The 26,987-nt window shown below is 43.8% G+C and overlaps 1 protein-coding gene across 3 annotated transcripts in view; it reads right to left on the reverse strand.

Annotated features, from left to right (window-relative positions):
* Positions 1-8,480: 8,480 nt before the first annotated feature.
* Positions 8,481-26,987, reverse strand: part of LOC139048149 (nuclear exosome regulator NRDE2) — a 297,571-nt gene continuing 279,064 nt past the window's right edge. For all 3 annotated transcript variants that reach the window (XM_070522677.1, XM_070522676.1, XM_070522675.1), the window contains 2 exons: positions 16,441-16,512; positions 8,481-8,686 (listed from right to left, as the gene is read on the reverse strand). In XM_070522677.1, the coding sequence (XP_070378778.1) occupies positions 8,540-8,686; positions 16,441-16,512 (219 nt within the window). In that variant the 3' untranslated portion in view covers positions 8,481-8,539. The remainder of the gene's footprint in view (positions 8,687-16,440; positions 16,513-26,987) is intronic.

Below are 26,987 nucleotides of genomic sequence, written 5' to 3' on the forward strand. Positions count from 1 at the left end.
TAGCGCCAGAGTTCCCTCTGGTAATTATTGTATGAAACTCCATGCCCTTAACAGCTTCGCTGTAAAATCTCTTGCAAGCACCACCTGGCAGTGAAAAGAAAAAAACATTTTCAAACAGCCTTATCGACAGCCTTATGCAAGCATAAAGCAGCTGACTGATAGGAAATATTCAGTCCTGCGACCACATGCTGCACAGATATGCATATTCTTTTTCAGTTAATAAAGTGATTGACATAAGCATCTCCCATATTTATGTAGAGTGCCTCTATAATGTCCCGATTAGTTTTTGTCTCCTAAGGGGAAGGAATTGACGTAATGTCAGCAATTCACGCATGCTACGAGCGCATGCGTCAATGCCCGAGTGACATGACTTCAAGCCAGAGTTAAGTGACTAACTCAATAAGCCTGCGTTCATTTCTGTTCTGGCCACCGTTACTTCACTAATAAAGCACAGAGTCGCACTCCGTTTAAGATGGTGGCCAAAGTGGTAAGTGTGTAAACAAAAAGCTCAGCAAACATGATTTGTCCCTGTCCAATTTGGCAGACCAATGCAGGTGTTGTGGCTGCAGACCATTGTTCACGGACACCCACATTTTATTAAGGGGGGCTCTAGAAATGGTCTGGCGCCTTGCAACGCCAATTTGATCTGCAAAATGGAACTGCCAGAGGTCCAGCATTGGCAGTACACATGTCATGCTCTTCCCGGACTCCAGTGCTGGCAACTCCTGTTTCGTGCTCTTCGATGGCCGAGGGAATGGGGCTGGTCCCGAAAAGCCCACCAAAGGGTCTGCATTATCGTTTGCCAGGGCCAACCCCCTTTTCCTTTGACACCTTCCTCGTCCAACAATGTTGGTAGCTGACCCTCTGCCTTAGCTGATCTTCATGACGCTCACATAGTTCCCCATTCTCAGTCTTGACCGTGCTCAGGTGGGTGCCCCTGGTATTCTGTATCACTGCGGGTCTCTGCCTGCCCCCTAGTTCTTGCACCATACGGGTTCTCCGGGCAAATGTCTGCGGGGAAGTGCACCTGCGGCATAAAAATGTTGCGACTCCATATTATCCAAGTGATTCAGAACCAACAAGCAGGAAGCCAGGCATCTTTCCATTTCGGAGTGGGGTGCGCCGATAACTCGGTAGCCATAGGGCCAGGCGCTTCTCGAGTGTACCGTGCATGTTCTTGCGCAGCCCTTCTTTAACAGTGCACACTGCCCTATCTGCCAGCCTGTTGGATTGCGGATGGTATGGAGGGGATTGTAGGTGTAGGATGGGCCATTATCTTCCATGAATGGGTGGAACTGTCTACTTGTAACTGGGGCCCATTATCAGAAACAACTGGTCGTTGCAACCCAGATCTGCTAAGAATGCCCTGCAAGGCTTCAACAGTGTTATTTGCGCTGGTTATTTTCAGTAAAATAACCTCAGTCCATTCAGTACGTGAATCCCCTACGATGATCAACATTCACCCTTCGACTGGTCCTGCGAAATCAACAAGGATTCTCGACCATCAGTCAAATGTGTCTGGCCACGGAACTGCCTCTGGTGCGCATGGCATGCTACAGTTTTACTGGCACACTGCACATGTGTGCACAATGTTCTGGATATTCTTGCCAAGTCCAGGCTACAGAAAAGTACCCAAGCCAGAATTTTATCGCCGTCATGCCTTGATGTGCATCATGCAGCAGCTGCAGCGGGTATCACGGCCCAATGGCCCCAATAAACAATAGCGTGGCTGCATGTCAGCTCGTCTTTCTCTTCGAACAAAGGCCGCAGTGCTGCTTGTGTTGCCGACAATTTCCTTGGCTAGCCTTCCCGAACATACTGCATAACCGGCCTGAGCATGCCATCAAGTGCCGTCATTTCGGCCAAATCGTGCAACGACACCAGTCCGGCATCCAGATGTCTGCTAGCAGCACATAATCTCGTTCGCCTTTCTATATTGACTTTACTGCCTTGTCATCATATGGCACTTGCACGGGAAGACAGCTCAAAGCGTCGGCCACAATTATGTCCTTTCCCGGTTGGTACTGAACGGAGTACTTGTAACCAACAAGTAAAAGAGCCCAACTCTGAATCCTTGCTGCTGCCAAGGGTGATGTTGGTTTATTGGGACTAAAAAGGTGCGTAAGTGGCTTAAGATCCGTGACCAGTGTAAATTTGTTTCCCAAAAAATATTTGCGGAACTTCGTCCCGCTGAATACCACTGGTGAAGCTTCGCGCTCAATCTGAGCATAATTATGTTCAGCTGAAGAGAGGGTGCGAGATTGAAACTCGATTGCTTGGTTTATGCCATCCACTCTGTGGTACAAGACTGCTCGACACCACATGAGGATGCGTCCATTTCTAAGATGAGTGGCTTTGTCAGGTCATTAGCGCAAGCTCTTGAGCCAGTTGGTGCATGATAAACTTGAAAAAAGGGGTACCAGCGAAACACACCAGAGGCGCGCACAAGGAAAAGGCATCAGACAGGGACGGATGCTGCACTTTCCAATGTACTTTATTGAAATTCACATTGCTCCACATAACATAACAGGTCATAGTGCATAAAAACCTGCACCTCCTTTATCAACCGCTCCAGTGTCTCGTTTGCATCCTCTTGCTTCACTTCCAATTGTCAAGACAAGTTCATTTTTAATAACTTGTATAGCGGCACAAGTACTGTCGCAAAGTTCCCCAAGAAGGTGTTGTAATACGTAACCAAACCTAGTAGTGTGCATAATTCCGTCACACACATCCCAACTTCCTCTTTTCTTGGTGGACACCACATTGTCCAAGTATACTTAAACACCCGGTAGACCTTGCAATATTGCTTCCATTCGCTTCTGAAAAACCGCCGGTGCTGACGCAGCCCTAAACGGTAGCCGGTTGAAGCAATGCAACCCTTTTGGCATGCTTACCACCAACAGCTTCTTTGTCGCGTCATCTGCTGGTAGCTGGTTGTATGCATCCTTCAAATCTATTGTACTGAATACTTTCCCTCCGCCGAATTTCGCAAATATATCCCTTAATTTGGTAGCGGATGCTGTTTTGTGTGGCATGCTGTGTTCACTGTCATTCCAAAATCGCCACACAAGTGGATGGATTTGTCCTTATTGACGACTGGAACAAGTGACGCTGCCTACTCTGCGCTGGCGACCTGTGTCGGTATGCCCGTGCAACCAACCTTCTGATTTCTTTATTTACAGGCTCTTCCAGCACATACAGTACAGAACGGGCCTTACAGAATTGCGGTACAGTTCCTTCGCACAACTGTAAATTAACTGGAGACCCCTTGAATAATCCTACTCTTGGCGAAAACAGATTGGCATGTTCCGCCCTCAGCGTAGCAGCAATGGTAATTTCGTCAGCAGCTGGCGGCTTACCGTCGTTGATGTCCACATTGAGCACTGGGCTTCCGGTCAGCTGAAATGCTTGGATTATGTCTCGTCCACTCAAGTTTGTGCCTGAGCAGCCAAGCACTAGTAGCGTCGCATTGACTGTTTTCCCAGCGTAGGTGACAGGAACTTTCAGCTGTCCTTTCACCGTAGTCTCCCAAAGAAGCAACTCAGTTGAAACAATGACTTGTCGAGCACGGGCCAATGGCGACAGTGCTGGGCCATGTCACTATTGACACTGGTGACCCTGTGTCCACTTGCATCTTCATGGGCATCCCTTTTCACTGTAATGTTCACCATATCGCGCCGACCAGTCCAGTCAATTCACAGACGTGTAACAGGAACTGTCTGTAGTCCTCGGTCTGACGATGGTTCCTCATATTGAGCTACGTTTTCTTGGCGTAGCTTGGAATTGCACATTGAAGCCAGGTGTCCCCTCCTTCAATAAGAGAAACATTCAACATGCAGAACTTGCATTTGACGGTCTTGTGGGTGTCGCTTCTGCAGCAGTGGCAGCTGGTTTGGCCCTCGTTGTTGGACTCTGCCATCTGGCCTGGCTGCAGTCTTGCGGTTCTGGAGCACTTCAGCTGCTCTTGCTTTGTTCGTACTGTTTGGATGCCCTCTCGAATTGGTCCATCTCCCATCTGTTGAACGTTGCGTGCCGTCATCTCAGCAGCCAGCGCCGCATCCTTTGCTTCCTGCAGTGCGAGCATGTGCCCTGCTAGCAGATTACGATGCACTCCAGCATCCCGTAGACCGCAGACAAGTCTGTCGCGCAGCATTCTCTCCAGCGCCTGGCCAAAACTGCACCTATTAGCCATCCTTCGTAGCTCGACCATGTGCCCATTCACTTGTCAGCTTGTCGATTCCTTGTGAAAACTGATAAGACTCTGCTATCTTGTTGCCTTCAAGGTGCAAAGTGCTCCACCAGTTTTTGAACTGCTGCTTCGTACGTCCTGCCAGGAGATCTACTGTCTTGGTATTGGCGGGGCAACAAGTGAGGCTCGATGCTCCTTCGGATCAACATTCTCATGGGCTTTGAAAAAAGCTTCTAATTGCACCTGACATGGGTCCAACTTGTCATCACCTCCGTCAAAAATGGGAGGCCTGGCTTGCATCGCCATGCTTTAACGTGGCCGTGGGCGTTAATTATTGTTGCCACTGACGTAACAAGATGCCGGAAAAGGAGTGAATGCAGGTTTATTTAGTTCGTTGTTTAAGTAGTCAACTCTGGCACGACGTCACGTCACTCAGGCATTGACGCATGCGCTCGTGGCATGCGTGAATTGCTGACATTAAGTCAATTAGACAACCGCCTTACTGTGCAACAGGGACTTCATTTTTTTTCCCCTAACCTGCGAGCACAACTGCAAAGGCCTATTAGGCACTACAAATGCTGTCATAACATTGTACCATGCCACAACATTCTTTAGGTTGTGCAAAAGCTTATACACGTATGCTAAGGTTGCAACTTTTTTATCTGCGCAGCACATGTAGAGAGACTGAATTAAATTTCCTATCAATCAGCTGTTGTTTGCACTCCTGGTTTTGGCAAGGCTGTTTGAAACTTCCTTTTCATTTTGTCTTCAACTACCAGGTGCTTAAGGGCAAAAATTGTGCACATCTCACACACTGTGCAAATCAATGTTATCTGAAGCATTTTGCAGGTACCTGGCCATCTAGCATTGTTTTGGTGAGTGAGTTGTTTTGCATACAGTGATACCACGTATGCAAACGTGTTTGTGTAAATCGCATGGTGTAATTGAAGATCATATGGCAGCATGATTTCTGTGCCAGCCATTTGATGCGAGTTTACGACATGGCAATTGTTTGTTTCTACATAGGTAGTGGACAAGCATAAATGATAGAAACACAGATTGCGACGTCATCAACTACTACGTGTTATGCAATCATACATACCTATGTCTGTGTGTTGTGGTGTATGTAAAATGATGACATTTGTACTCCGGTGAAGAAATGTTGAAGCATGGTTAACTTGGGTGATGAAGAAGCCGGTACAATGACGCACAATTTCTTGTGTAGCGTGCTATGAGGAAAGTGGGCCAGTTGCGGAGATATGGAATCTAACTTAGCGCATCAGAATGTGAGCTGTCACAAGGAAAGACGACGAAGGGGCACCTAGCGCATATGCCGAGCGTTTCAAAGAACTGGCTGGCTTTGGAACGAGAGAAGCATGTGTGCCATCGTGGCCTAGTGGTTTGACCACCAGGCTGTTGTGCTTGACAGCAGAGGTTCGATTCCACTGTCACACACTATTCAGATTAAAGCGAGGCAAGACATGAACCTACCTACCTGCTATAAAGTGCCAAGAATTAAATACTGGAGCAAACATTTGCAACAGGATGAGGCATGCGTCTGCTAAAAAGAATCTGTAGACAGCTCGGCAATTAAATATTCACCCAGGAAGACCTGTAAAAAATGTACCCCTTCCTGAAGTGCTAGAATTTAAAGGTGCAGCGGAAGCATCAACTGATCGTCAGTCAAGATAAGCCAGAGATGTTTAGAATATTAGTGGAAAGAAGCAGGGAAAGTATTTGAGAGGACTGAATTTGTCACAGGCATGAGTAACTATAATAGGTAAATAGAGGTTTTAAGAAAGAAAAGATAAAGGAGAGATAAGCAAAATTCTAGACAGACAAGCACATATAGATTGCCTGATTGAGTGTTGCATTCTCACGCCAAACTTCATTGCAGCTGAAGAGTGGCTGACAAAATCCTCCTGTTTAAACTCAATGGACCTCTGTGTGTGGGCCATGGCTGGGCAAAGATACTTTGTAGTTTTATCACGATATGATACAAGATAGTCGGGCGGAAACAAGTATTTGAGATACAGATATGAGGTACTACTTCAACTATTGTATCCGATATGATACTTTCCATTTGTATCTTAAGATACTTCGATACATTCACAAATATCTTATTATAGATCTATATGATGTAGCAGCAAATGCGTATGCACAAAAATGTTTGCTTGGAAAGTTTTTAACTCTGACCAACCTTGTTTCATTTGAAAGAAATGTTTGTATCTGAACATTTCTGTCTTTCTTGCTCAAAGTATAGTATTTTCATTCCGAAACAATTTATTGGGGTTGGTTTAGCTGCTTAACATGAAAGCTTTTTATACGCTGCGCTGTCAGCAGTTTTTGCTTGTCGCTTTTTTAGAGTCACTGCTAACAAGGCAGCATGCAAGAGATGCTTTGATAATGACGCTATAGCGGCATCAGAATTTGTGTGAAAGATGCCACACACATTGGTGTATGCAGCATAGTATGGTAGCTACGAGCAAGTATCATGGTACCGATACAACTAAAAACAAACAAAATATCAAGAAAACAAAAGGTTGGCTTTGCACAGATGTTCGGGTGGTTGTTTTTGTCGAGAACGGGGCTAATGCCACCAGGTGACTCTGCTCTACCAATAGGGATGCACATACCTCATCGCCTGCCCTCGCTGGAGGGCTCTGGCAGAAAGATAAAAGAATGTTGCTGCCTCTAGTTTTATTCAGGTGGCTTAGTGACAGCAGTGTCAGCTTGAGAAGCAGCGTTCAGACAACGTTTGTAGTTTTACATGGTGATGTTGCGATAGCCCCAGTATCTTAAGATACACAATACATTCCTTCATGTATTGAAAATACAGATACTGATACATGTTTTGCTAGACGTATCATGGTACAAGTACAAGATACTCAAAGAGTATCTAAGATAGTATCTAAGACACATGTATCTTCGATACTGCCCAGCACTGGTGTGGGCTATATTGAAAACGAGGCCTGTGCCTATCAGCACACTGGCGTGGTGGCTGTGAAAAACTGCTGGAGCGAGCACACAGAAAAATTCCCTGGGCATATTGTGAGCTGCAATAGAAGCATACCCAGAATGTTCAAAGACCATAACCAAGAGAAACAGCATACATATTTAATAAAATGTGTTGCATTTCTAACATATCAGATAAATGCCGAGATTTTTGCGTTCTCAACCAAAATATTAAGCATTAGCCTCGTGACAATATTTATGGCGCACCCTGTACTTTGTTGTATTAAGAATTTTGTTATATTGACATTCGTTACATTGAGGTTTAACTGTAGTACATAACAGCTTGTGTTGTAGGCGTTGAGGACGGACTTCGGGATGAAAAAACTTGGGAGGGTTTATTTTACATTATTTACAGTGGGACGTCAATGAACAGTCGTACCGTCATTACGGGCTGGCAGCAACTCGGATGCTGCGGCCTGCGGCAAGAAGTTCGAGAGAGGTGAATCCGGGAATGCTCTATGAATCCTGGAAAGCTCTGCTGCTCCCGGTCTGCGTCTTTTAAACCCTTCGAGGTCTGGAAGACGTGTCATGTTCGGCCAATGGGAGAGTCCGCTCAGATGACGCCATTTTTGGCCAATGGTAGGCGCCCATGCGGTGGTGTCACACCCGGCGGCTCCCTGCGGTCTTGCCTTGCTGACTTACGCGCCGTCACAAAGGCGGATGGGGGGGGGGGGGGGGCGACGCTTGGGCCCCAATTGTCCGAGGGCCCCCTACTCCCGGCGGTATGGCCTCGCGGGCTTGCAAATGCCCTCTTCAAAGGCGGCCAGTGCGACGCTGCCAGGCCTTCCCGGTACATCACAGCCGTCTGGCTTCGGGACTCACGTTACCTGGAACAGTGCCAGGCTATCCCCTCGCTTTCTGGAAGAGTCAAGCATTGAATAGCTCCACCGGCGGCGTACGAAGTAGGGGCCTTCAACTTGTTTGCACGTGCGCTCCTCTGGAATGTGCTTTCCGTGTTTCTGCGCTCCTTACTTAGCAGTGGCGTGATTCGATGTGGTCTCCAGACCTCGAAGTAGGCTCAGAAAACAGCCCCATATCTAACAGTGTGCAGTGGTGTAGACTGGAGGGGGGGGGGGGGGCGCACACTTGGGACATGTCTCTTTTCCCACGAAATTTATTAGTATGTGGGCTGCCCAGCCCTTCCCCTCCTTCCCCTTTCTGTCCCCCCTCCCCCCCCCAAAAAAAATTTCTAGCTACGCCATTACTTGTGCATAACCAACAAACCACAACTTGGCCAACTGACTCCAGCAGTCCCGACAGTGACCAAGGCTTGGCGCAGTGTAAAAAAACACAGTTTAATATGTACAGTAGATAAAAAAAAATAAGGGAGACTGGCTAGACTGCTGGCTGTTCTCCGGCATGGTCGAGGAGCAGCTGCAGTTCTTCGAGGGGTGCACGAAGCCGGATTCCTTTCTCCACCATCATGTCGACCACCTCCTGTAGGCACTCGGGGAAGTGGCGCACACCGTCCACATACAGCACCTGCACAATAACACAGCCTCAATTGGCAACTTCTTTTCATATGACTTGTTGGTGGGCTAGTTGGTTCTACATCATGGTGAACATTTAACAGCACAAACAGACAAAGGACAAGACGAGTAGGTAGGCATCCACTTGTGTCACCTACTCGTCTTGTCATTCATCTGTTTGCACTGTTAAACATTCATCATAACAACTTTTCATTTTTTCGTTTTATTGCTCTCAGGGTTGGTGAGGCATTAGAGAGGGGTGAGAAAAAATACAATAAAGACAGTATCCTTGAATTTCGCAGGATCATTGATGGTGATGACAGGAGGGCAGGTGATTTCAGCCCGAAGCAGTTTTTGGCACGAAGGAATTCAAGTACTGGTGTGTCCGGCACTGTGGAACATGTACCTTTAGGCGGTGATCTCTGGAAGACAATAAGTACACTGGAAGAGTAAACAGGGATTGCTTTAGGTTGTTGCTGTGTAATATATCTTATGAAATGTGCACAGGCGAGATATGCGATGTTGTATGGAAAGACCTGGGGGATATAGTCCTCCAGCACTGACATACATGCACGAATTGCCTCACATGCATACGCGGTGACGGATGAGTAAATAAAAGCCCAGACAAAAAGCTACAAGAAAGCAGCGCAAGGTCATCTGGAGCCAAAAAATCAACTAAACCTTTTTGTAATGAAGTGGCACCAACACAAAACTACCGTCATTTATTCAATATTCATTGTGCAGTTAGCCCGTAGACCTTTGAGTGGCACCCTGTTGCGTGTGACATCAGTGGGGTGACTACGCTGACACACTGCATGTGCATGCACTCGCTGCATAATGACAACTTGAAGGTGTCGGCCCGATGTGTTCTGCTAGAATATTTTAAATGCGAGACGGCAGGTTCATAGAAAAGTATTGGGGAATGTTCCAGGGGCACTACTCTCTGCAAAATTAAGCAGAGTCGCAGTCGTCGCCTCGCTTCGGATGTCATCAGTGTGTACATGAGCATGTACGGTGGTGGTTTCTCCTCATTGCAGTTTTGTTGTCCTGGCACACTCAATGATCTGTCGGCCCTTTTTTGACGATGAATTGCAGCAGTTGGTGTTTGAGCTGTAATACTATGTTTTGCTGTGCAGCGCGTGCTGCGTGTTCGGCCACCTGCTCCGTTGGCCACAGATATTCCAATTTTGTTGCCATTCTAAGGAAATGAGGTGGTCACTGCAACGCGTTAATGCATGCACTGCTTTAGCGCCGTTGCTGCAAAATGTGGTCTGGAACATCCGATACAAGGGTAGAGAAAATTAATGGGCAAAACGAAGTTATGTAGTCGTGTGCTGCAGTGCTGACCTTTGCAAGAAAATTCTATTTAAACTTGATTACTTTCACCATGGCACAGCTTGCTCCTACATGTTTGTTGGCTTGTCATAACCCTTTTTTTCTTTGCTCCTGCCATGGGTAGCAAGAACAATTACTGATATCACGTAAGAAAAACAAGTAGCCACCTTTGCCTAAACCACCGTTTTCAAAATATTCTGTTCTGTAAATACATCATACATCATCATCATCATCATCATCAGCCTAGTTACGCCCACTGCAGGGCAAAGGCCTCCCCCATACTTCTCCAACTACCCCGGTCATGTACTAATTGTGGCCATGTCCCCGCAAACGTCTTAATGTCATCCGGCCACCTAACTTTCTGCCGCCCCCTGCTACGCTTCCCTTCCCTTGGAATCCACTCCGTAACCCTTAACGACCATCTGTTATCTTCCCTCCTCATTACATGTCCGGCCCATGCCCATTTCTTTTTCTTGATTTCAACTAAGATGTCATTTACCTGCGTTTGTTGCCTCACCCAATCTGCTCTTTTCCTATCCCTTAACGTCACACCCATCATTCTTCTTTCCATAGCTCGTTGCCTCGTCCTCAATTTCAGCAGAACCCTTTTCGTAAGCCTCCAGGTTTCTGCCCCATATGTGAGTACTGGTAACACACAGCTGTTATACACTTTCCTTTTGAGGGATAGTGGCAACCTGCTGTTCATGATTTGAGAATGCCTGCCAAACGCACACCAGCCCATTCTTATTCTTCTGGTTATTTCACTCTCATGATCCGGATCCATGGTCACTACCTGCCCTAAGTAGATGTATTCCCTTACCACTTCCAGTGCCTCGCTACCTATCGTAAACTGCTGTTCTTATCCGAGACTGTTAAACATTACATTAGTTTTCTGCAGATTATTCTTTAGACCCACCCTTCTGCTTTGCCTCTCCAGGTCATTGAGCATGCCTTGCAATTGGTCCCCTGAGTTACTAAGCAACGCAATATCATTGGCAAATCACAAGTTACTAAGGCATTCTCCATTAACTCTTATCCCCAATTCTTCCCAATCCAGGTCTCTGAGTATCTCCTGTAAACATGCTGTGAATAGCATTGGAGAGATCGTATCTCCCTGTCTGACGCCTTTCTTTATTGGGATTTTGTTGCTTTCTTTGTGGAGGACTGCGGTGGCTGTGGAGCCGCTATAGATATCTTCCAGTATTTTTACATATGGCTCATCTACACCCTGATTCCATAATGCCTCCATGACTGCTGAGGTTTTGACTGAATCAAACGCTTTCTCGTAATCAATGGAAGCTATATATAAGGGTTGGTTATATTCTGCACATTTTTCTATCACCTGACTGGTCGTGTGAACATGATCTATTGTTGAGTAGCCTTTACGGAATACTGCCTGGTCCTTTGGTTGACAGAAGTCTAAGGTGTTCCTGATTCTATTTGCGATTACCTTAGTAAATACTTTGTAGCCAACTGACAGTAAGCTGATCGGAATATAATTTTTCAAGTCTTTGGCGTCCCCTTTCTTATGGATTAGGATTATGTTAGCGTTCTTCCAAGATTCCGGTAAGCTCGAGGTTATGAGGCATTGCGTACATGCGTACAGGCATCATACATATTCAGAACTAAAAAAAAAGAAAATTGGGAAGCTTAGTTATGCTTATACTTCACTGAACAAGTAGCTGGAGCACTTAACACACACTAAACGCACATACAAAGGCAGAATAAAATGTTCACAGGCTTTCCGGTGTTTTCTCTCTTTTTATAACATAACATTTTTATAGTGCTGATAAAGTGATGTTTTTGGAGTTATTTCAAGTAGTCTGAAAGTGCGTTGAACAGAAATAGTCTTAAAACTTAACTTAAAAGCTTAACTTAAACCTAACTTTAAAAAAAAAAACAAAGTTTTTGCATTAGAAAGTCGGAATGAAATTTATTTGCAAAAGAAGACAGTGTAGTGCATACTTGACGATTGCGAGATATGATAAACCGTGGTGCAACTAATGTTTGAGATAAACTGCTTGTCAGTAAAATTATACCGTTCTCGTGAGAAAAAGTTTGTTACATGCAACACCGAATGACTAGAATTATGTGCAAATTTTAAAATTTGTATTGAACTACAATGCTGCTTAGTCTAGGCAAAATTTTACGAATGAGCCCTGGGATCGTTCTTCACTTCCAAATGTGCATAGACTATTATTTACTGCTCGAGGCCATGTTTCACAAGTGAGTCATGAGTTTTCTGATATACCGTGCCTGTGGTTATACGACAAAAAAATTTGTTTACATAATAATTAATTGTGGGCTTTACTGTGCCCGAACCATAATACGACTACGAGCTGCACCATGGTGGAGGACTGCGGAATAATTTTGACCACCTGGTTTCTCTAACATGCATCTAAATCTTACTATAGAGGGTTTGTCCATAATGTAATGAGACTGGGTCTGGTAAAAAGAATTTATTGATCCGATCGGTACATATTATTAAGATTCTTCAAAACAGTTTCTTTTGGCATCGATACACCGCTGCCAACGTGATTCCCATGCTGCAAAGGCTCCCTGGAAATCAGCTGCCATAACCTCTTTCAGAGATGCTGTGACAGCAGGGTGTCAGACCAGGCTAGTTGGTATTCCATGCTGAAGTGACTAGCACAAGAGTGGACACAGGACACAAGAACGCGACAAGGACAAGCGCGTGACACCCTGTGACAGCCTGTTGGATGGCAGGAGTATCGTCGAAACGGGTACCTTTCAGGCTTCGCTTGAGCTTTGGCAACAGGAAAAAATTCTGCCAGGATCACATCTGGGCTGTACGGTGGCTGCAGCAAGGTTGCAAACTCTATCTGGGACAGGTAGGCGGTCACAATGAAGGCGTTATGGGCTGGAGCGTTATCATGATGGAGATACCAATGATTGGCAATCTCTGGTCGTTTACGTTTGACAGCTCTGTGAAGGTGCTCAAGGTCTTCTTTGCAGAACACAGCGTTGACAGTTCATTTCGGAGGTACAAATTCTTTGCGGACCACTCCACGCTTGTCCAAAAAGACAATGAACACTGTCTTTACCTCGGACATTCTCGCTTTCTTGGGGCGCGGGGAGTTCGTGGCGTGCTACTCTGAACTTTGGTACTTGGTTTCGGGGTTGTACTGGAACACCCATGATTTGTTGCCTGTTTTTACGCCATCTAAGAAGTCCCATTCAACTTCTAACTGCACCAACGTCTCACAGGAAACGTCAATTCATCGTTGTTTTTGGTCATCACTCCACCTTTCTGGCACCAATTTCTGCAAACAAACCTTTTGCATGTGAACCTTTGTTTTGCACATGTTGAGGTCTTCGTCAATTATTCTGATACTAAAAAATGGTCGGAGTCCAGGATATTTTTTACTTGGCCACATTTTCGTCCAAACCACTCGTAGAAGGGCGTCCAGATCGCTCCATGTTTTCAGCAATCTCCCTCTGTTCTTGAACTCACTGAACCACCGGAAAATCTGGGCCCTGGACAGGGCATCGTCTTTGTAAGCTTCTTTAACAAAAGCATGCATCTCGGAAGCGGTTTTTCCCAGGTGAAAGCAAAATTAAATGCATACTGCTGCTCCAACGAATGCTCCATTTTTGACATTTTCTGCAGTGACAATAACTCGAAAACAGCTTTAACTTGAAAACAGATGCATGCTGCTGTCGATTTTGTGGCTTCGGCAAACTTACGTTTGCACTCCTGAACTTCGGCCTGGGTCAGCAGCTTCTTCGAGCGGAGCATTTTAACGGGAAGTTCTGAAGACCCACCAGCCTGAACCGCTGCAGCATGAGACGCCGACGTGCATACCAGATGCCGGGGATTGAGTGGCCCCAGATGCGCATTCTTTCAGAAATGTTTACCAAGCCACAACAGCCCAAAAAGAAATAATACTATACACATTTTAAATATATCGCACCAATAACTGGCACTGGGGTGCTTGCGCGAAAAAAACAAACATAACTTCAACCTTCATTTCCTTTTTGTAGAATTGAACTGTTAGTTCAAATTGATCAAAAATAGAATTTTTAAGTAATAGTTTACAGTTTGAATTGATTTAGTATTTCTCATTAAGTGTCAACCCTCAAGCACTAAAATCCTGTCATGCACTTCTTTCATGGTGAGGCCCAAACTAGAATAGGCCCAATTAACATTGGGACCCCCAAATTAACAAACCTGAGAGAATCCAATAGAATGTAGGGGAAAACAGTCCAGTTCATCCGTGCCAAATTCTCCCAGCTGTATTCATTGTTTGAACAAAATAAAACTACTTAAATTGGCTGCACATAGGAAAAGCTAACTTTTGGAATGTATTTCCTTTTTTTACTAATAACTTGCTCGTACTGGATTCCCAACAATAGCCGTCATCTTTAATACTGCGTGCACAACACCAGCAGTCACACTAAATGACTCGACATTTCTCATGTAAATATGACTCAAATGCCGTTTCATGTTACCGCATAAACTCAGCAATGCTTTCTCGGCTTGCTTGTGTAAAGGAAACCTATCTTTGATGTATGAAGAAAGAGCAACCAAGAAATGCTATTGCACCAGGAGCTTCACTTGAACCTTTCTTAAGTAACAGACACACGAGGAACACAGCCTTTTCATGGGCTTTCTATGGGCTCCATAGCCATGGTGCTATCACAGGAAGCAAACAGAAACCAAATCACCACCATGCCTATACTAGCATAATGAACACAGTACTTCAAAGGCATGATGCCAAGACTATTTCAGTAGTATGTACTACAGTTAAACCTCAATGTAACGAACTTCAATACAAAAGCATCTACTTAATAAAGTATTTAATCTTTTTTTTATCTTCTTGTTCGTAGGACACCACATATTTGGAACCTCAATAATAATGAAGTGCATTTACACGAGACCATTTCAATATAACAAACTTTCACAGCTGCCGCTAAGGAATGCCAAGGCAGTAAATGTAAGCTCCCCCATGCACAGATGGTGAAATGGCTGAATTGCATGAAGTTGCTTGTAAATGCAGCTCTAAATCCGCATGCCGCGTGACAGAGAACGGCCACTGAATGGAGCAGCACTTGACAAACATCAGTAGTGGCACTAGTACAAAACACAGGACCTTCTTGCCGTCATGTTCCATATAAAGTTCAAGTGCACTAAGGTCGTATCGTGCTTGTATGATGCATAGAAAGCATGCGATGGCGAGCTGAAAAATATGGTGGCTTGATGTGCACCGTCTGCCTGTACGTGCATGGGAAGAGTGCACATACAGGTACATGAACCATGCATGTGCATTAAGGTTGTTTATCTAGGGACCTTAATGGAGAGTTTTAGCATGCCCAGTATTCCACTGAATGCCAGCAGGCTGGGCATTTTACCGGATGAGCGGAGGCACATACGTGAACTGCCTACACGGTGCAGCCACCTGGTGGTGCAGAGCTCAATCAGACAAACACAGCTGATATTGCAGCAACCAAGCGAATTTTACTTTGCTGCTGGTGTATATTTTCAGCAGAAACATGATTATACTGTTGTCAAAAATTTACACCAGCAGCGGAGTAGAATACACTCGGTTACTGCAATATTAGCTCTGTGTTTGTCTGATTGAGCTCTGTGCCATCAGGCAGCTGCACTGTCTAGGCAGTTCACATATGTGCCTCCGCTCATCTGGTAAAATGCCCAGTTCACTTGCGTTTACGCGAATACCGGACACAGTAAAACTGTCATGTGTACCGTCTTCGCACGTGTCCAGTGCTGGGGGTTACGTAATTTCAATTTTCAGAGACACATTGAACAACGAGCTGGTAAAAACGTTCACTCCCTTTTGTTTGCACTCTTCATCACAACAGCACTATGAGAGCCAGTGTTCAGAGTCATCTAGTGAGATCTCTTCATGTTTCCATAATTACTTTGTTTAGCACAAAACAGCGGACACAAGAAACTAGCTCGCCAACGCATTGTGCTCTTCATGTTTGCCTGCACATGCGTGACATAATGCTTGTTAATCTAATTAGCAAATGTTTACTGCAATTTATACGGCTGCTAAAGCTACAAACTTTACTTCGTGTAGTTGTGTCATACTTTGCTACCGCTACCAATGCTTCACCTTTCAGGTGAAAGACATTTTTGTAGTTGAATTTAGTTTTTTCCGATTTCCTGATAGTTAGGAAAGCTTTATGGCCATTTCCAGGTAAGAAAAATCTGTCGGCAACTGCATAAAAGGTCGAATTTCAATATGACAAGATTTTGTTGTAGCAAAGTAAAGTACCATTTTGGCAACTGTGTTGAATGGAAATTTAACTGTAGTCATTATATAACCAATTTTAAATTAAAGTTTTGTGGCAGTTGCTTCCTTCAATGAGGATTTAATGTATACCTAGCCAGCCCACATCAGCCCAATGCAGGGTGCATAAACATGAAGGCAACACTGGTCTCACCTTGGCCCATGGACAGCACTGAAGGGCTCTGTAAAAGATTGCCTTTGCAGACTCCCTGGTTCCAAGCCTCAGCTGGAAAAAAAAAAAAAAAGAATACTGTGCGTAAAGACATGCATGTGCTTTCCATCGATCAGCTATAATATGGTGCTGATGACGACCAGTCATTTGCCTGAATTTGCCCCACAGTTTTGCCAAATACAAGTCCTATGCATTTTGAAATTAAAAATAAATTATGGGGTTTTACGTTCCAAAACCACGATTTGATTATGAGGCACGCCATAGTGGGGGACTCCAGAAATATGGACCACCTGGGGTTCCTTAATGTGCACCTAAATCTAAGTACACGGGTGTTTTTGTATTTCGTCCCCATCAAAATGCAGTCGCCGTGGCCAGGATTATATCCCACGGCCTCGTGCTTAGCAGCCCAACACCACAGCCACTAAGCAACTACAGTGGGTTCCTATGCATTTATGCTCCCACTCTTTTTTGTTTTGCTTGGCAGAAGCCACCATTCTCTTGTGGCAGATGAGTGCATAACAACACAGGTATGGTGAAAGAAATGCAGATGGTTTCACCACCTGTAGATACAATTATGCAGATACGACGCACATTTTGGAATCTATGTGAAGCGGTTAATGAAATGCTATAAGTTGGCCCACTTCATTCCTGCATCTTTGGCATAAAGGAAGCCGGTGTGCATGCGTGAGCTCTTGTGCACCTGTGCTAAGCAATGTGACAACTCTTATAGCATTTGTTCATTTCTTCCTATTTATTTTAAATATACCACCTGTATTTTTTGCCAATCTACCCCCTTTTGTGGGTATGTGCATAGTGTGAAGATCATCATTAAAATGTGGTGGTAACCTCAAGGAGGTAGACAATGGCACGATAAAAGCACAGGTGCAATTCTGGCTTAATGGTCAGAAAGCACATATAAAAGGGGTTAGAAAGCTTTGCTTTATTAAAGGAAGTGTGCTCTTGATGACGTATATTTGCTGCAATGAGGACATTTAGGCATCATTTGTTTTATCACTAAGTAATTCCACAGAAAACAAGGGCAGCAGCCTGGACAACTATAAAGGCCCAACCACTGGCATGCATCAGCACGCTTCGGCACCTGCCGACAAGCAAACACATCACTTTGCATCAATTGGAGGAAAAGGGCACGTAAGGTCGCTGCTCACGTGGCCGCTTCGCGCGACTTTTAATTGCTGCGGGGGCCTTCTGTCTATGGCGTAACCGGTGCGAGGCAGTTGCCATGGGACGTCGTCACCGCGCTCTGTTTCCACTTATGGGGAGGCTCTACTCTGAGCTACTGTCGTTTCTGTCGGAGGAGTTGTTCTTCCTTGGAGAAGAAGAGTTCTTTCGACAGTGGTCATGTCGTTTCCTGTCGGTGGCTGATGGACGCGTAAGGCTGAATTTTCGTCCAGCCTGGTTCTCGTAGCCAGCCCATCAGAATTATTCATTTAATGCACATAGAATGCAGGTGCCCGTGATTTCTGTGTGTGTGTCCTCTCGTATACACGATCATTTTTGTACATACACATCTCGTGCACATCACTTCAAAATTGTGTAAAGTTTTCTATCACATCATCATTGTATATAACCATTGTGTACACTGTATATATTGAAAATCATTTTGTACATGTGGCATTTAGTTTATGTGTAACTGTGCCTTTCCGTGGGTATACGTGTTTATATGTTGGTGCGTGAGGACTCGGACACTACTTACGTTGACAACGCACTGTATTTCGTTTCTTACATGTTATCGTCCGGGTGGAATTGTGCCGTGATTATGACTCAGTGTTCGTATCGTCTCTTGTCGAAATAAACTTTTTCTAAACACACCACAGGACACAAGCTCCGACGCGTGCCGATGCTCGCTTCTCAGCTGTGGTGCACTGTTGCTTGACCATTTTGTCTTGAACCGTACAAGTCTGGCCTAAAACATCAACAATAAGTTGGTGATCTGTATGCACTTTTGGATATAAAAAACACGTTTGATTAATTAACATAGGCCTTCCGCAATAGTTTTTTACCTTTGAAGTAACAATAGTGCACAAAACATTGACATCAGCACTTGCACTTGCATTGTCGTCTGTCTACAAGACTGCTTTGCAAACGCCTGCATGTCCATGCCATATCATGTCAAAAGCTGTCGTACGATTTAATTTTTGGTAGCTCATTGCACAGCCAACTATGCAAGAATTAGGCGTGCAAGCTATCACTGAAAAATCTGTGTTAGCAGTATTGTCACATAGTAGTGATGGTGAAGAATGATGCAGTCAAAAGTGGGAGTTACAAATTTAAGTCTTTATTGGGAGAACTTGTGCCCAGCAAACAAGTAACACTTGATCACAATGATAACAGCAAGCAAAGTCAGCAATCATCGAAATTCTGATCTGCGGGTCAAGAGCATCGGCTTTCATGCATCAGTCGTAGAAAATTCCAGCATATTCGCTGGTACCCACACCTTCCAAAAACTTCTACACAATTCATGTCGCGTTTGCAATCAGATTATACAAGGTTCGTCGACAACAGGCAACAGATAGAAGCATTGATGCATTCGTGAGATTTCCGACATGTGCAGGGACTTCCTGCACTGAACGATGATGTCGAAAATTTGTTAGCCGGTGAAATATCGCCACCGGATATGGCTAAAGAAGTATGCATGTCAATATAATTATGCTTGTTGGTGTATGAAAGAATCGTGAAAAAGTATGTTCTGAGAAAATCAGCAAGAAGTATTGAAACACCTGTAGTGCTCAGAAAAAAACATCTAGAACAGCTAAAATTTACCTCATTCATAGTTTGTCTCCTCCTGATTCCTGTTTCTGTCTAGTCTTGCCCATGGAGCACCTCATTTATTATTCTAGGTTGTTTTGAAGCACCAACACTGCATTGGAGGCCTTCACTTGAGCAGTACTGAGTGCATTGCAAGAAAAGCTTTCCCTGGGGCCATGTTCTACTGTAACTGGTTTCAATATGTAAAGTCTGTTTTTCTCTACATTAATGAAATGACATACTGTCAGGTGTTACAAACTTGAGAACCAGAGGGTTTTAATAGATGTCTTTCGTTGCCCTTTGCCAAGCCATACTATTGAAGCACTTATTCAAGCATATGGGGACAGCTTATTTGCATAACACACACACACATGCACACACACACACACGCACACACACACACACACACACACACACACACACACACACACACACACACACACACACACACACACACACACACACAAAATATCAGTTTGTTGGTGTGGCATAATATTTTATCGCACAACACTTGATAGCCAACTGTTATTAAAACTCAGAAAAAATTAATAGCACAATGCATATGATCAGGCACATAGCATTTTATTGCACTTTCTTAATTCATGCCATTTCTTTAATTGCACAAAAGCTACTGCACTGAAATAATATACTAGTACCTACTTAAAAAGCATGATTTTATACTACAAAAATGATCAATGAATCAATCAATCAATCAATCAATCAATTGTTTATTATAAGTGCCCAGGAACAGCTAGACAGCCTTCATACTGGTGCACTTAAAGAGCAATATGTGAGACAAAATGTACGGAAAACATGAATGTGGTAGACAAAAAAAAAATGCGAAATAGAGAAACAAATAGGCAAAAAGAAAACGAGGAAGCAGAAAAGGGAGTTTGTCATACAACATCAGTATCTACGTGTTTACAAAACACAGGAAATGAACTCTGAAATATGTCAGTAATGGCACAATTCTTACTACATGTTTTTTGGAGTCGAGCCATATATAGGTCAGTCTTCAATGCAACAAGGCCAGGCAAAGAATGCGGAATGCTGCCTGGTATACTAGCATGGCACGAACAATTGCATATGATCACGAAGCCTTGGGGAATGTATAATGTCGTGGACCACCTTACACAGGAACGAAAGGCCTGATTAATTAAGTCTTGAATCTAGAGGTGTGAGTTGAAGTATATTTGAGAGGGCTGGACTGTGGTCGCCAGAATGGCAAAAGTGGTGCTTAGAGTGCTTAGAAAGAAAAGTTGGATGACGTTGAAGCTGTCGCAAATGAAAACGCAGATAAGCTTTCCCAATTTTCGTCAAAAATGGATGCCTACGAAGATAATGCCCGCAGATCAAACCTTCTATTTTATGGCATAACCGACAACCCGGATGAAACTTGGAACAAAGCCGAGGGTTTGGTGATTGAACTCTGCAAAACGAAGCTCAATGTTGACTTGCAGCCAGTTGACATTGAGCGCGCTCACAGGATTGGGTCTTTTGATGTAAACAAAACAAGACCTATAATTGCCAAGTTCACGCACTTAAAAGTTAAAGAGCGCATTCTAGCAAACTCGGGCAAACTGAAAGATACTGATTTCAGGATATCTCCAGACTACTCACCAAACACGCGGCTCGCACGCAAAAAACTTGTTGCATTTGCTAAACCTCAAGGCAAACATTATAAGCTTCGTCACAACAGGTTAATAATGGACAGCTCCACCTATGTATATGATCATTCTACGGACAAAATAATCCAACGACCATCATAACTAAAAAATGATCCTGGTGAACAACAAAAAAAATGCCTTCTTTCGATTTTATATACCAACATTAGAAGCCTTCTGCCTAAGCTCGACTCTGTTTCTAACCTTATTTCCACCACAGATAGCAACGTTCTAATTCTAACTGAAACTTGGCTAAACACAACAATTGATAACACCGAAATTCAGATTGCCTTAACCGATTTCGATATATTCCGTTGCGATCGTGATGTGAGGCGAGGAGGAGGAGTGTTAATAGCCACTAACCGCAACCTTCATTGTTTCAAAATTGATATCTCCTCTCCATTGGAAATACTATTTCTGTGCACTAAAAATGCACACCCACCCTTAATATTCGGATCTTGCTACCGTCCTCCTGATGCCAATTCAAGCTTTGTTGCATGCTTCCATGAGGCACTTTGCACTCTGGCACATTCTTTTCCTAACGCGCCAATCATTCTGTTCGGCGATTTCAACTTTCCAGCAATAGTATGGTCTGACATAGCACAAACATTATCGAAGCGCAATGCAGAAAGTGAATTTCTTGACACGTGTCTTACGTTTGGCTTATCTCAACTCATCTTCAATCCAACAAGGCATATAAATGAATCGTCCAGCTTACTCGACCTCTTGTTTGCCACGCATCCTGACAACTTTTCTGAGATAACATTTTTGCCCGGGCTTAGTGATCATGCTGTAATTCACGCTACTTATCAATTTCACATAACATATCCCCCCAAAATAAGAAAGATCATAACGCTCTACGACAGAGGGGATTATGTCGCGTTCAATGAAAAGTTAACACAGTTCAGTTACTCCTTTCTTGAAACGTTCACTTGTCGTTCCGTTGAAAATAACTGGTTAATGTTTAAATCCAAAATGCAGGAACTAACGAAAGCCCATATTCCTACCATCACTGTAACTGAACGGCCCTCATCCCCTTGGTTTAATAACACATTAAAACGCCTGAACAATAAAAAAAAAGGGCTTTATCGTATCGCCAAGCAATCTAACATGTCGCGCGCATGGGAAAAGTACCGCTGCATTGACAAAATGTTTCAGTCACAAGCAAACAAAACTAAGCGATCATTCTTTTCAATCTCACTTCCTGATATGCTACGTAATAACCCTCGTCAATTCTGGAAGGTTGTCAATCCATGCCCAAAGAAATCTATAAATATACTTGACCAAAATGGCGTCCCTATTCCTGATACTGAACTTGCAACAACACTTAATTCAACATTCTGTTCACTTTTTACAAAAGAATCTGAAGGCAATCTTCCTTATTTCCCTAACCCTCAATATCCTCCCATGCCTGCCCTCACGTTTGAACCTCATGGCATTTGCAGACTAATAGAATCTTTGAAGCTAACTTCATCGGCTGGCATTGACGGAATTAACGCGAAAGTGCTTAAGAATACAAAAGATGTCACTAGTGTCATCTTATCACACATTTTTCAACAGTCACTCTCGTCTGGAGTGGTGCCGCAGGACTGGAAGACAGGTAAGATCATTCCAGTCCCCAAAAAAGCTTCTTCAACGTCATGTCTTGACTACCGGCCTATTTCTATTACCAGCGTTTGTTCCAAACTGATGGAGCATGTAATCTTTTCCCACATCATGAGATTTCTAATTTCTAACAACTTTTTTCATCATAGTCAGCACGGATTTCTTAAGAATTTATCTTGCGATACTCAACTTGCGCTCTTTGTAAATGACATCAGTTCCCAATTAGACCTTAATGTACCCGTAGACTCATTGTTTTTAGACTTCGAGAAAGCATTTGATAAGGTACCCCACAACCGTCTTTTCTTGAAACTTTCAGTCCTGAATCTTAATCCCTTAATTTATAATTGGTTGCGCAGCTTTCTGACCGGCCGACAACAGTTCGTTTTTGCAAATAACTTATCCCCTCTGTCTCCTGCACTTTCTGGGGTTCCTCAAGGTTCTGTTCTTGGCCCCCTCCTCTTTTTAATCTACATTAATGACCTTCCTAATGACATATCTTCTAACATACGCCTATTTGCGGACGACTGTGTTATTTACCGACCCATTAACAATAGCTCAGATATCCCTGCCCTTCGGCGTGACTTACAAACGGTTGAAAAATGGTGTAAGACATGGTTAATGTCATTAAATGTAAATAAAACCTCATTAATCTCTTTCAATCGTCGGCACTCTTATCTCTTATCTCTTAGGTATCTCATATCTCTTAGGTAATTCAACAATATCATCTGTGACCTGTTATAAATGCTTGGGGCTTATCTTAACTCAAGATCTTTCATGGTCCTCTCACATCACTAAAATAACTAACGAGGCTAACCGCACCTTAGGCTTCCTCTGGCGACATCTGAAATTTGCCCCTCCTCCAGTAAAAACTCTTGCCTACAAATCTGTGGTAAGGCCCAAACTTGAATACGCATGCTCAATTTGGGACCCTCATCATACTAATCTTTCTAACATGCTTGAATCTGTCCAAAACCGCGCAGCCCGATTCATCTTCCATGACTATTCTTCATATACAAGTGTCACAGCACTAAAATCTAATGCGAATCTTCCGAGACTACAAGCGAGACGTCAAGTGTCCAGACTCATTCTATATCACAAGTTTTATCATGCCCCGATTGGTAACAGCGTCATATCGCCAGCTCACCGCCATTCATCCCGGACTAATCATTCAAAGTCAGTGTACCCCCCGCATGCGCGCACATCATCCCATCTTCATTCGTTTTTTCCACGTACAGCGAGAGACTGGAATGATCTGCCTGAAGAAGCAGCGGACCACTCCAGTGTGACTGCATTCAGGACTGCCATCGAACGCATTTTCCTTTGAAGCAGCCCACCCCTCATGTAAAACCCCTCTCCAGGGGCATTTGAGGAATGAATAAATAAATAGATAGATATCAATTTATTCTGGACACATTCAATAAGGTTAGAATTAGATTTGCAGATATCACCCCCATCTACAGAGGCATACTCTAGTAATGGAAGGCACACAGCAGAATACAATTTCATAAACCGAACAGGTGAGTGGAAATCACGCAATAGTATACGACATACAATTCCAAGAGCGTGAAGGGCACACTGTGCATATTTAACATGTGAAGAGAAGCTTAGCATTTTGTTGCCGTAAACATTGACATCTTTCATTTCATCGACGCTGGCAGTGGAGCATCTCGAAGGGTGTCTGAAAATTGCACATGGTGTGTTTGCCGCATATAACTTAATGCCATAGTATTGGAAGCATTTAAGAGTACCTTATTGTTTCTGCATCAATTTGAGAGTGAAAAAATGTCTTTTTGGAGGTTGATGCAGTGGTGAACACTGTTGACAGTCTCAAATAGCTTTAAGTCGTTGGCACACAAAGCAGGCACGTACCCAGGATTTTTTTTCGGGGGGGGGCCCATCATCATCATCATCATCAGCCTGTTTTATGTCCACTGCAGGACGAAGGCCTCTACCCGCAATGCGATCTCCAATTACCCCTGTCCTGCGCCAACCGATTCCAACTAGCGCCCGCGAATTTCCTAATTTCATTGCTCTGTCTAGTCTTTTGTCGTCCTCGATTGCCTTTTCCTTCTCTTGGTAACCATTCTGTAACCCTAATGGTCCAACGGTTATCTAACCGGCGCATTACATGACCTGGCCAGCTACATTTTTTCCTCTTGATGTCAATTAGAATATCGTCTATACCCATTCGCTCTCTGATCCAACCGCTCTTTCTCTCTCTTAACGTTATGCCTAGCAGTCTTCGTTCGATCGCTCTTTGCGCGGTCCCTAACTTGCTCTCAAGTCCCTGCCCCACATGTCAGCACTGGCAAAATGCACTGATTGCACACCTTATTTTTCAATAATAATGGTAAGCTTCCAGTCAGGTGCTGGCAATCTCTGCCGTATGCGATCCAACCTATTTTTATTCTTCTGTGAATTTCCTTCTCATGATCAGGGTTGCCTGTGAATAATTGACCTAGGTAAACGTGCTCCTTCACAGTCTCTAGTGGCCGACTGGCGATCCTGATCTATTGTTCCTTTGTTGTTGTTGTTGTTGTTGTTGTTGTTGTAGCCTTTGGCACGTGTGGCTCCTACCCACGATGGGGGATTGGCCAAGAAATGGGTGGATTATTGCAAAATAATATAGAGCATAAATTTCCTAATATCTATGCGAATAGCATTGAATAGGGTTGAATTACCGGTTAAAATAAAATCAGGAAGGTGCTGTTGAATGAGGAATAATTAATTTAAAAGTAATGAAAAATAGAATTTAACAGGGCATTCGTTTAGATTCTGTAAGGAATGTTTGGACAGCGAAGCATGCATTCCTGTGGCTGAATCTCAAAGTGGACGCCCCGAACGAAAGAATTGCAGGTTCTGTCAAGTCTAGGCCAATTCTTCGAAAAGGTATCTCCAACAATCTTTTTCTTAACGCAGCAAAGCGGCGGCAAGATAGAAGAAAGTGCTGTATCGTCTCCTCCTCCTCACAAAAAGAACAAAGGGGAGAGGGAACCATACCCGGCCTGTATAAATAGAAATTTAGGGAGGGAATGCGGCAGCGTAATTTGGTGAGGCAGACCTCAAGCATCTTTGTGTAACAAGATTCGCTATCCCAGGGAAATGCCAGGTGTTTATACTCTGGAGAAGCTGTCAAATGTGGGTTTCTGGGTTTCTGTGCGTTTCAAATGTGGTTTCTGTCATATAGGAGTTTCTGTATCCTGTTCATTACTGTTTCTAAGTGAGGTATTGTGACTTTTCGTGGTACTGTATACAGGTCAGCTTAGAATTTTTCCGCTGCTTTTACTATATCTTCGAGATTGCTGATGATATTCCCCTTTTTATCTTTTAGTGCATGCATCACAGTTTGTCCTATGCCAGGTTTATTTTTTTACTGATTTCAGGCTGCGTTCATTTTTTACGGCTTCTTCAGTGTTTCTCATGTTATAGTATCGAATATCAGTTATTTTCGCCTTGTTGACCAGTTTTGACAGTTCCGCGAATTGCGTCCCACTGTGCGGCCGCCAGTCCCATACAACCGCGTAGCGCGCAGGACTCTGCGATTCTAGACGTACTGCGCTCACCGCGAAAGGTTAGAAAAACACCCACATAAGCACAGCAGAGAAGTGGCTACGTGAGGCGGTTCGACCGATAACTGTAGAAGCGTCATTCAAAGCAAGTAATTGTTCTCCACTTCTGGCGGCGTTTTCTCTACTTCCCTTTTCAATAAAAAGATGTTGATCCATAAATAGCCTCATAAACAACGCTTAACTTTCGCTTTTGCTTGCAGTTTGGTTGTTGCCTTGGCTCTCTCCCTTAGTAGATCGCCTAATTTCTCAACTCCTTGCGATTTTTGTTTCCAGTTCCCAATTTTGCACGAAAAGTGCTATACAGTTAGGGAAAAACAGACGAGGTAACGGGCGACAGTCATCTTGCTTATAGGTTTAAGGGTTATTGCAGGGTTTCATGATGGACGCTCTTTCACGTTATTTTATTTCCCACCTTATCTAACCCATATCACGTGTATATGGGTTGAGTTGAGTTGAGTTGAGTTGAGTTTAGTGGCACATAAGCAGCTGAGGCTATCATGCGCCAAACACTAGGCATAGATTCTTTTTTAAAAGTTGGGACACCTCAGTGAGTCCTTGTCTGGGCAAGAGCCCGGAGAGTCCCAACAAATTAGCTAAAGACCTCGGCCTTCTTCTCAGGGATGAGAAGGTGGATGAGGTGTTCTGTATTATGTAGGTGAGCACTCTGCGAAGTTTTAAAGTTTTATGAGAACTCCTGCTTCTTTTAAAAAGCTAAAAACACATGATACATCAACGAGCGCATCTTCTCCTAAAATCAAAGCTGGGTGAAAAGGGATGTGTTCTTTGTAAAATATGGTAAAAAAGGTCTTCCTCAATGGTTCCAGTTTTCTGCATGAAAATAGGATATGGTTTACTGTTAGTTCATCTCCACATAGTTCACATTGGGGTTTGTCTTGCTTTGTTAGAATGAAGTTGTGTGTTAGGT

The sequence above is a fragment of the Dermacentor albipictus genome, chromosome 7, assembly GCF_038994185.2.
Source record: "Dermacentor albipictus isolate Rhodes 1998 colony chromosome 7, USDA_Dalb.pri_finalv2, whole genome shotgun sequence".
NCBI classification, from domain to species: domain Eukaryota; kingdom Metazoa; phylum Arthropoda; class Arachnida; order Ixodida; family Ixodidae; genus Dermacentor; species Dermacentor albipictus.